Source organism: Etheostoma cragini, chromosome 7 (genome assembly GCF_013103735.1).
Source record: "Etheostoma cragini isolate CJK2018 chromosome 7, CSU_Ecrag_1.0, whole genome shotgun sequence".
Classification (NCBI taxonomy): Eukaryota; Metazoa; Chordata; class Actinopteri; order Perciformes; family Percidae; genus Etheostoma; species Etheostoma cragini.
In genome coordinates this window covers 6,663,869-6,674,938 of record NC_048413.1, presented here as the reverse complement: position 1 = coordinate 6,674,938, position 11,070 = coordinate 6,663,869, and the positions used below count along the sequence as shown (strand labels likewise).

General features: G+C 38.8%; 1 protein-coding gene across 11 annotated transcripts in view; it reads right to left on the bottom strand.

Moving 5' to 3' along the window:
- The window catches only part of bcas1 (brain enriched myelin associated protein 1), a 19,532-nt gene that overhangs the window by 1,812 nt on the left and 6,650 nt on the right, over nucleotides 1-11,070 (bottom strand). The window contains exons 5-14 of one of the 11 annotated variants that reach the window (XM_034877357.1): nucleotides 10,033-10,188; nucleotides 8,869-8,925; nucleotides 7,465-7,500; nucleotides 6,898-7,113; nucleotides 4,753-4,794; nucleotides 3,595-3,633; nucleotides 3,266-3,331; nucleotides 2,903-2,941; nucleotides 1,251-1,373; nucleotides 1,084-1,164 (exon numbers count right to left, since the gene is read on the bottom strand). In XM_034877357.1, coding sequence (XP_034733248.1) covers nucleotides 1,084-1,164; nucleotides 1,251-1,373; nucleotides 2,903-2,941; nucleotides 3,266-3,331; nucleotides 3,595-3,633; nucleotides 4,753-4,794; nucleotides 6,898-7,113; nucleotides 7,465-7,500; nucleotides 8,869-8,925; nucleotides 10,033-10,188 — 855 coding nt within the window. Of the gene's footprint in view, nucleotides 1-1,083; nucleotides 1,165-1,250; nucleotides 1,374-2,902; nucleotides 2,942-3,265; nucleotides 3,332-3,594; nucleotides 3,634-4,752; nucleotides 4,795-6,685; nucleotides 6,773-6,897; nucleotides 7,114-7,464; nucleotides 7,501-8,868; nucleotides 8,926-10,032; nucleotides 10,189-11,070 lie in introns of all 11 variants that reach the window. The other 10 variants (XM_034877358.1, XM_034877359.1, XM_034877360.1 and 7 more) reach the window with 10 other exon arrangements.

Sequence of the window (11,070 nt, the reverse complement as noted above, 5' to 3'; positions counted from 1 at the left end):
ATATATATTTAAAAATGCATTTTAAATATGTATGAATATAATAAATAATACTAAATTGTTATGATTCCTTTTTAACATTTTAACATTTTATGTATTTGTATGTATATATCGATATATACATATATCTATATATATCACAACTCTGACTTCCTTACTGTTGGGATCTGCCAGTATTGTTTGTGAATATACCTGCTGTCTGTCATTTTGTACAAAAGTGATCATGCCAACCTCTTTTGTGCGACGAGAACTCTAAAACCCTTCAACATCTGCTAGTTATCGATATGTTAACTTTGGTTATAGTTGTTCATTTTCATGAATTAATTCTAACTCCAAAGTGGTTTTATGAAACTTGCATTATTGAGCCCCACAAGATATGACTTCATTAGCATTAAATCACATTGTTATGGCAATTATTAGATCCTTAATATTTACTTAGTGAGAGCTGTACATAGTTGGTATATCCAGCGTGATGGTGCCATTGGCAACATTTCCAATATAATTGAACCAGAACTCAACAAAGTCTAATCTCCAAACCTAATAACTACCTTCTTCTTTTTGTTTTTACAGAGAAGCTGTGTGCCAACAGAAATATATATATACTCCCTAACTCCCTATTAATTGTAGCACTTTGAGATTTCTTTTTGAAATGTAAAGGGCATTATAAATAAAATGTATTATTATTATTATTATTATTATATATATATATATATATTGTATATGTTTAAAAGGGAGAAAATCCGCTCCCCAGAAAAAGGGTGAGTGCCCATTTGATGTCTATGTGCTCGTGTGTCTGCTTCTGTATCATTACACATAACAATGTGTGAGGTGCTCCACTGTCTAACGGGCTTCGAGATGACATCAGATGTGACATGTGAGGTGACATTAAGATGTACACCAGCTGTTAGGATACAGTGCGTCTGAGTGACAGCAGCATTATGATATGTGTTGTCAGGATCTTCAAATGTATTAACAAATGGAGAAAAGAAAAACCTTCTGCCAACGACAGTTGTTTTAGAGCAGATGTAATTGATGAAATGAATCTGGTTAATAATGCGTCTATTCTCCAGATGTAAGAGTATTTACCACTCCAGTTGTTCTCCTGAGGAGACGAACTCCACTTGTGGAGGCTGCCTGGACTTTTGTGGTCATGTTGTCTAACAGTTCCTCAAATTCACATTCATTTGTTACTTTCTGTGTAGTATTTCCAGCACAGTTCAGATATGTTAAAATAGTAGTGAATAGGTCCTTACTTTAGGCTTGAAACGAGAAAGGAAGGCGGATTTTGAGGCACTTTTCTTGGCTTCCTGAACAGGCGGTGGCGGTTCTGGCTTTGCAGCAGCCTCCAGAGTCCCGGCTTTTGAGGGATCCACCTTCTATTAACGAAACGGCAGAGAAGGAAATACATATCACAATGAGTATGTTTACAAATTTAAGAAATGACCATGACCCGAAGCAGGAAAGTGAGGAAAGGAGCAGCCCCCTATGAAATGAATGAAGAGGTAAAAGGGGGAAATATCCAGGCAGGATCAGAGCAGAAAAGGAAGTAGAAACATCTGATGAAAACCGCCCCTGTAAGAATGAAGGAGCCCACAACATCATGCACAAAGGTAAAGTACGGTAATGTCTGTAAGAAAAAAAGGACAAGAACAGAGGAAAATGTATGTCTCCACTGAAGACTTCTCCTTTAAAGGAAAATTTGGAGACGTCGGGAAATTTGCTGACTTGCTTTCCTGCCAAGAGATGACAAGATGTTCACACCTCTGATGCAGGAAACAGTTAGCTTAGCTTAGCACAAAGAATGTAAAAAGGGGGAAACATCAGCCTGGTTCTTTTTGAAGGTGATGAAACCTTACTGTTATATTGTTTGGTTAAGAAAGAACAAGTGCAATGTAAAAACAAAAAATAACGTTTTTATCGGATGTGAACTGTTCATTAGTGAGCTAAAGAGGTGCTAACAGGCAGGTTTTGTTAAGCTCAGACAGTGCCAGGCTAGCTGTTTACCCGTTTCCATCTTTTATGCTAAGCTAAGCTAACAGGCTGCTAGCGTTTGCCATAGTGCGCTCCTTGGAACTTGGAAGCTGGAGTTGGGAATGAATGAAAAGGTCGGATTTCATTGTGGGATAGTTCTAACCAGGTTAGCCATCGTTAGCAATACCAGCTTAACAACGCATGACGCTGTTTTTTCTGCATGCAAACAGCGTAAAAACGTGTCCAACGATAGAAGCTGGACAGGACTGTGTGTACGACTGATTTAGGGAGACACAACAGAGACAGAGGTGCTAACATAACTGTGTGTTACTACAGCTTTCAATCCTGTTTATGCATGGAGCAGCCATGTTGGATTTTGAGCTCGGGGGAACTACAAGGTTGTCTGACTTCCCAGTTTGGAAATCCAAGTTCAGGGCGTGTTCAGGGCGTGTTTAGGACTTTGACCTTGGAAAATCTGACTTTCGAGTACAAATGGAACCCACTATCAACAGAAATAGATGCATGATGGGAAATGTTCAATTAAACTTACAAGCACACGCTAATCTAATCATATCAAGAATAAATAGGTGCAAATGTGTAATTTTACAAAAAATGACTTTTTGACATCCCTACAAATTTACCCTTATCGGGGGGAGGTAGGGGGGGTTTGGGGATATGTGTCAATGAGTCCAAAGTCTGACAATTTGTCAACAGTTGCCTAGTAATTGCCTATTTTTACAAATTAAATTATAAGATAGTTTCATTTATCATAAAAACTGTTTAAGGCCGTAAGCTAAGCTAATTAAAGAAATAAGTACACTGAGAACAAAATGATCATACAGGTGTGATAATAATCGTACAGCTGGTAACAATAAATCTTGGCAAGAAAGCAAGAAAAGCGTGATTCCCAAAATGTTGAACTCCTTGACTTTACCTCAGCCCCCACCACTGGCGGTGGTACCTCCTCCACCGTCTGCAGGGAAGGAAACAATATTTGTCTTCCCATCCATTGATTTGCTTTATTAAATGCAACACATCTTAAGCTCACTCATCTGTCATGATGGAAATATTTTCACATGCCAAAATTGTGTGATACAATTTCATAAAATCCTTTAACAAATGAATGAATACAAGAAAAAATAACAACCGCCAGTGGCAATTTGTGTCAACTGTAATGAATGAAAGATTATTTTAGGTTCAACATAGTATTTGGTACGTCTGGTACAAGATGTCAGAGGCGCCTGCAGAGTGAGGAAAATTAAGAATTAATATTCCAGAGCACTTCTTGCTGATTTACCTGCTCTTCTACAACTGGCTGTGTCACCTCGTCTGCTGTCTCATGTGGTTCAACCTTATTTTCACTCTGAGCAGATGCAAATTAGTCAGAACATGTGGGGGAAACAACATGCAGTTTAGAAAATAGTGATGTGATGTAAGCAGAGGATCAGAAAATTGGTATATATAAATGTTTTTAAATTGTTAAATATAATTGTTTCTGGGGAGAATGCTACTTATTGAGCCCCTTGAGGGTTTTTCGGCAATTGTCTATCGCATGTTTTTGTGAAACATATAACACTGTTTTAATGTTTGTGTTGTGAAAATAAAATGAACTCTCCTTTGATTTACCTGGACTTCTACAACTGGCTGTGGCACCACCGGTGTCTCCTGCAGAGCAAAATTACTTTTTTAATCGGAAGAGGTGCAAATTTTGATGTACATGTGAAAGTGCTTTAATTTGCTACAGCATGTCTGTTATGAGTGCAGCTGTAATCCAGGGGCGGGGCGAGGGGGGTGGCCCCCGAAGGTTTTAAAATAATTTCTCCTCAGTCTCTCAGAATGGCAAATCCATAGAGCAACTGTTCTATTACTGGGGAAATAATGCTTGCTATTCTGTGTGCTCAACTCAAAATAGGCTTTTAAAAGGTCCCATGACATGAAAATATCACTTTATGAGTTTTTTTTTAAACATTAATATGTTGGCCCCCAGCCTGCCTTTGGTGCCCCGGTGGCAAGAAATGGTGACAGGTGTGAATCTAGCTCTGCCTTTGAGAAAATGAAAGCTCAGGTGAGCCGATCTGGAATATTTCCCCTTATGAGGTCATAAGGAGCAAGGTGGGACTGGCTCTAGTGGTTAGAATTCTGCACCAAGGCTGAAATTTGGGAAAGAGACTTCAGATACAGTATTAGGGGACCACTAAGGTCTATATAAAAGAGACTTCAGATACACTATTAGGGGACCACTAAGGTCTATATAAAAGCATCCAAAAAACAGCATGTCATGGGACCTTTAAGATTAGTTTTTGCTGTTTAAACCAAATTCCTATCCTTTACTTTATGTAACTTAACAACACTAACATCAGAAAATTGTACCCCTCTTTTTTAAGTGGCAGAAGGGAAAATAAGTGAAATTATGTCATCCTCATGTGTTCTGGTTTTAGAATGATAAAGAGAGTTGGAGAATGACAACTTATGACAAAATAGGATGCAGGCTTTACAGCGTGATTTCTTTCCTTGGCAACTATCATGTTTTCCCCACATAATGTACAGATTTGGAGGCCTTCTATTGTCAAATGGCTTGAAAAATAGTGCCCTTAGCTGCCCAAAATGGAGCATGACCCTGGACCATCCCTAGGTTTGGGCTGACCCCTGAACGTTTCCAACATCTGGCACCGCCCCTGCTGTAATCCTTTAAAAATGATTCAAAATAAGACCATCTATGCTTGTTTGTGGAAAGTCTATTAAGAACAATACATCTGAGAAGATTGAGCATGCTCTCCAGTTTACCTGGACGTCTACTGCTGGCTGTGCTGGCGCATCTTTGATTGTCTGCAGGACAGTAAAGGAATTCTCATTGTTAGTAAAAGCCATCGAGACGGACGGGAGATGTCCTCAAAAGAAGAGGGAAAGTTTTAATTATGAAATACTTAATGGGTTAGCATGGTAATGGATGCTGACTCATAGGAACAGGTTAAAGGAATAGTTTGACATTTTGGGAAACATTTATGTGCTTTCTTGTTGAGTTAGATGAGAAGATTAATACCACTCTCAGACATGAAAGTGGTATTGATCTTCTCATCTGACTCTAAAGCAAGGAAGCAAAATATAATATTATTATTAAATGAAACACTAATGCGATTTAAATGTTGGGAATGAGATGGAAATATGGACTGTGGTAGAAACGTTGGTGCTAACAGGAGGCTTTTTTTCCAGGGAAACCTATAAGTCATGCTGTTGCTATTATCAGGCCTACATGCCTTCCTGACCAACCAGTTCTCACTCCCAACTCGTCAAATACCGATGCTTGGTCCGTGTCTCTCAGCGTCAGAAAAGCACCCTAGATGGTCTGTATGGAGCTCAACTGCTGTAAGACCACGTAGTATTCAACAATCACGAGTAGAATGAAAGATCAAAATTCCGACTCGGGAGATTGGTTGGGGTGGTGGTGGTGGATGGGTCAAACAACACAGGACTTTGGGGCAACCTCTAGCTCACCCGCAAGAGTGTGAGCCCCATGTGGGCTGAGTCCTCTCCAAGCCCAGGTTTGAATCCGACCTGTGGCCCTTTGCTGCGTGTCATCCCTTCTCTCTCTTTCTCCCCCTTTCCTGTCCATACATGCACTAATGCATCTGATGTGGGTGTGGCAGTAGCTCAGTCCGTAGGGACTTGGGTTGGGAACTGGAGGATTGCAGGTTCATGTCCACATTTGGACCAAAGTATGGTGGTGGATAGAGAGATGACAGTTCATCTCCTGGGCACTGCCAATGTGCTCTTGAGCAAGGCACCGAACCCCTAACTGCTTGGGGCACCTTTCCAAAGGCAGCCCCCTCTGACATCTCTCCATTTAGTGCATGTAGTGCACTGAGCATGTGTGTGTAATTCAGCCCTGTGTTTTACAACAACAAAGTGTACATTGTAATTCTAATAAATAAATAGCCCTAACAATCTAATCATAACTGCCCTGTTCTTATATTGCATGTCACTTAAATGTAAATTTTTAAAATCACACCCAAAATCTTAAAATGAAAAGTTTTACCCTGGATGTTGAAAAATGACGCCGAAACGGTCGCGATCCAGAGCGTCAAGGGTGTAGTCTATGTGAGTATATCCCAGTAAGAAAGCTCCAGGAATTCCACATACCCGCTTTAAAAATGCCCAATCAAACGCAACATGCAACATACTTTCCATTACATCTCAATGTATATTGAATTGTCATCTGTGGGATAGATAGATAGATAGATAGATAGATATGAAGTGTTGCAGCAGCAAAATATGAGACACACAGCACACATACAGAATAAACATGAAATAAAAGGATATATATACACAGTACAGTAGACCCATTACAATAAATTAGACTACACCACTGCAGAGCGTCAAAAAGTGAAATATCGCCGTGGATGGGACTACATTGAATAACTTGAAAGGGCCGCTGTGACTGAGTGAGACGTTAAAGGAGAATTTTTTGCGTTACTAGCAAACGCCAAAGGCACCTGACCAAGCGTCGTCGTTTTGACGCACTGGGAGTCAGTCCCGATTTAGATTTTTGAGAACAACAAAGCCTGATTCTCCTGGATGGGGTTCAAAGTAGGATGAATTCGCAACTGCTGCGTGTTCCAAATTGGAGACCTTGTTCAGTTTCTGCCACCTCCAGACAAACCAGCTCTTGTTCAGTTAGTAACAGGATGAGTCAGTTTGAGATTACGATACTCTACTGTACCACTGCTGCAGTCTTGGCCTTGGCCGGGGCTTTGCCTCCACTTGCTGAAGCACCCTTGCCTTTGGATGCCTTGACACCTATCAGTACCTCAAATTCACATGTCACACTACGTTATAATGTGATTTCACTGTGGAACATGCACTCACTGAAAGAACAACCATCCCTTTAAGTATTGATCTACTCATTCATTCTCCAGTTGGTTGTTTCTTTACCTTTGGACTGAAGAATTTGCTCAGAGCTTTTCTGGCAGATTTTTTTTGGGGGGACTCGGCTTCCTTTGCAGCAGCTTTGGGTTCTTCTTTGGGGGTGGGTTTGACAGGTTTTGCAGCTGGTTCTCCCTTGATTTCCATTCTCGGTGGCTCTGGAGGAGGTGGTGGCGGGTAAGACATTCCTTTGGGTACTGCGGGCGGCTCAGATACTTGTGCAACCTATTTGAGAGAGAGCGATTGGTTTGGAAAAGGAAACTGTCCCCATAGGCATCTTAAACAGCAAATATGTATTTGTATGAGATGTATGATAAGATTAATGCACAGCAGTGATCAATTAAGCTTAGCAACTTTCATTAAAAAGAAAAAAGAAAAATATTAAATTGATGTATTTATTTTTTATTTAGTCCTGGGATGCGTTCCCCTGTCCCAGTGTATTGTTTGTCAATTGTGTAAATAATACACTAATTCAATTTTTTTTTCTGGAGGTTAACCCAATTGTTTGTCCAATAAATATATTCTTTCTAAGGGAAATTGAAGTAAATTAAACAACTTAATGGTCAGTGTGCTCACAGTAGTGGTAACTGCTGGTTGGTTCTCCATCTTCGACTATTAGGCAACAGAAAAAGGAAGCAGTTAGAGATGTGAAGTGAAACTGAAGCAAACAAAGATCTGCAAAAAGAGCCTGTGTACACGTGCGGTATATTAGGGGTGGAAACATCTCGGCACGTCATAATTCAATTCCTATTCAGAGACCAACAATTCAATTTTGAATCGATTATCGATGAATCTCGATGCACTTTTTTATGTACATGTCCTTACATGATTTAAAAATATATACATACTGTATACATCTGAGTTTGTTAGGTTTTGACATATACAGAATTTGTCACACACACGTTGAAATGTTTTGTCTACTGAGGTTTTTATTGTGTAGTCATTCCATGCCTAAGCCTGAAATGTGCTGAGTCACCTTCTATTTCTGTGATCTTCCACGTCAGAGGCTGAGTCATGTTTAAAGGTGGAGAACATGAAACGTGAGGTGGTCATCTATCTATCTATCTATCTATCTATCTACTGTATATGTATATATATACATATATGTATATAAATGTTTGCATGTATTTGCGTGTACTGTATATATTTAGACAGCACATACGTGCATATATGCATACTGTGTATATACACGCACATATACAGTATATACATATGCATAAGTGCATACACATGCATATGTGTACATATGTATGCATATATACATATGCATATGTATACACATGTGCATATATATATATTCACACACATATGTACACATACATACATATATACAGACATAAACATATATATACATATGCATTTATATATACACACATACTGTAAATATACATATATACACATGTACACACACACACACACACACATATACACATACTATACATACACATATATAAACGTATATATGTATACATACTGTATATACACAAATATACATACCTACACATATATATGTACAAATACTGTGTATATGTATATAAAAAAAAAAAATCTTTTTTTCCTGTGTTCTGATTTGAACTTGTCTGGAGACAGTAACTTTAAAATAAAAAACAACACATAAAAAAAAGTTTAACAATCAATTAATAACTTATCAGAATCGAGCATCAAATCGTCCTAGAGAGAATCGCGCTGCATCTAACAATCGATTTTCTTCCCATCCCTATTATATGTACGCGTTGCTATTCTTTTTTGGAATCAGGGAGATCATTAATCGACAGTATAATCAGTTATAATCAACTAATCCAAAAAAGTTTACTGGTAGCACTTTGCAAACCCAAAATAAGCATGATATAATAATGGATAATGAAATAAAATCAAACAAGAAACTGAAATCCATTCTGAACAAACCCATAGTACCGTTAACATCATTTAATCGCAGAGTATGTTTTATTTTCGATTTAATATTTATGAGCATCTGTTCACCTGGTCTTTGGTGGCACCGGGAGTAGCTGGTTCCTTTTTGGTTATTTTGGGAGTCACCTGTGCAAAAAGGAGGGAAAAAGCAACTGTCTTCAATGGCTTTTATTCATGTCAGACAATAAGAAAAGAAAATAAGAAGAAAAACAAAATGCGTACCCTCTAAAGGTTTATATTTTTATTTCATACAGCTGCCTGGCAAGTGAAAAGTAGTGTCAGCGTATATAGCTGATGAAGCAGGAACAGAAAAATAAGGATTTAGATAAAACAGAAGTCTTTCATGAAAGCAGACATGGGCCTTTATGATAAGCTAAGTGAGGACCACTGAGGGCCCGGACAGAGCACATACAGTACATGCGCTGTCATTGTGACAGCCATTGTGCTCCGGAGATGGCGTAGGCCTGCCCTCGCTCAATCTTCACAAATCTCAACTTCCAACTCCACAGGCCTCCCTTGTGAGCTCACACTATGGGTTGAACAATAGGCCACCACATTCCCGCATGTTCAGAGACTTGATTAGCATGGGGCTAGGGCAATGGTAACTCTTTAAAACGGCATGAATCCAAAAGGCAGCACGCCGAAGAGGAAATACAATAGCTGCTTGTTGTAGGTTTTCCATCAGGCGCTGTCATCAAGACAGATTTTATTATAGATACCTTTACTCAGAACAGAAAAGTACTTTGCACATCTGTAACGGGAGACAGGTGTGTCGAAAGGGGACAAGTAGGTCAAAAGTTAGAAACTCCGGCACACTGTCTGTCTTAAAAAATTACAGTCATTAGATGTCAACGTTTCGGTACAAGACCTTAATCAGGCCCCGAAAAAAAAAAAAGTACATAAATGTATCTTTGCTAGTTAAACAGTGAGCTAGTTTATTTGCAAATTATACCTTTACTGCCATAAAACTACTTGTTGCAAACCTCTCAACATATGTATTTTAACATTTTTACTCTTGAAAATGTTATCACTGATCCCTACATTATCCAGCACAATGCAAAACATGCTGACATTAGAGGCTTTAAAAAACTCAACTGTAGCTGTTAACAAGGGTGGATGTTTTTTTCACTTTTGATTGCAGGTTTTTTTTAACTTTATTTTCCCATGCAGTCTACTATTACAAGCAATTAGAAATAGCAAGTGCATGTAAACCACACAAATAATGCCACTTACTAGTGTTTTGAAGAAGTTCATAACTGGATTCTCTTCTGGGTTACTGTCCTCTCCGTTGTCACTTTCAGGAGCTTTTTCTTTCTCGGGGCCCGGGTCTAGAGTCACACTCTCTGGCACCGTTAAGGATTCTGATGCTCGCTTTAGGTTAGCCGCCTCCTATACACCATGACAAAGAATTAGCCTTTGAGAATAATGTTAGAGCGGCACAGCTGATAATGCATGCAGTGAGTGTCTTAATCGCAGCATTGAGATGGGAGCACAATTCCAGCCATGCCTCTGCCTACTCGGGGCACTGTCAACAATCAGCCTTTTATTAATGTGTGTGTCCCACCCCTCACTCATTGATATTCAACAATGTGTGAGAGTTATGCCCTGAGAAATGTCAGGAAACTCAAATACCTTGCTATGTGTTGTGTCTTTAAAATATAGAATTGGCCAACTCTGATTTTAAGATCAATTTCAATCTGTTCACTTCAGTTTTCATTCCGATTCAAATTCCATGTTCTTTTATTTTTTTAACTAAGTCACTACTTCTTTCTTTTCTAAAAGCAGGTATCAATCGTCACTAAAGACACGATCAACAGAATAAATAGGTAATTAACAACATCTTACTATTGTAAAATGTTTCAGCACTTCACAATGTTAGCTTTGTGTTGATACACAGTGGCTTGAATAAGTTTACACCCCTGTGCTAAAGTTGATTAAAAAGAGGAATAAAAAACGTCTTTTGGAAATTGATCTTAATGCCTTAATTCAAAAAGTTTAGAACAATGCAACCTTTTAAGGACACCAATTTTCTTTGTGAATGACTAATGTATTGTAAATAAATAAATTTCTTCCATCAAATACAGGGGGAATACTTACACCCCCTGTGTTAAAATACAGGGGGCGTAAATATACACCCCCATATGTCAAAATACAGGGGGCATAAGTATACACCCCCCTATGTCAAAATATAGGGGACATACAGTGGGTACGGAAAGTATTCAGACCCCTTTAAATTTTTCACTCTTTGTTTCATTGCAGCCTTTTTCCAAA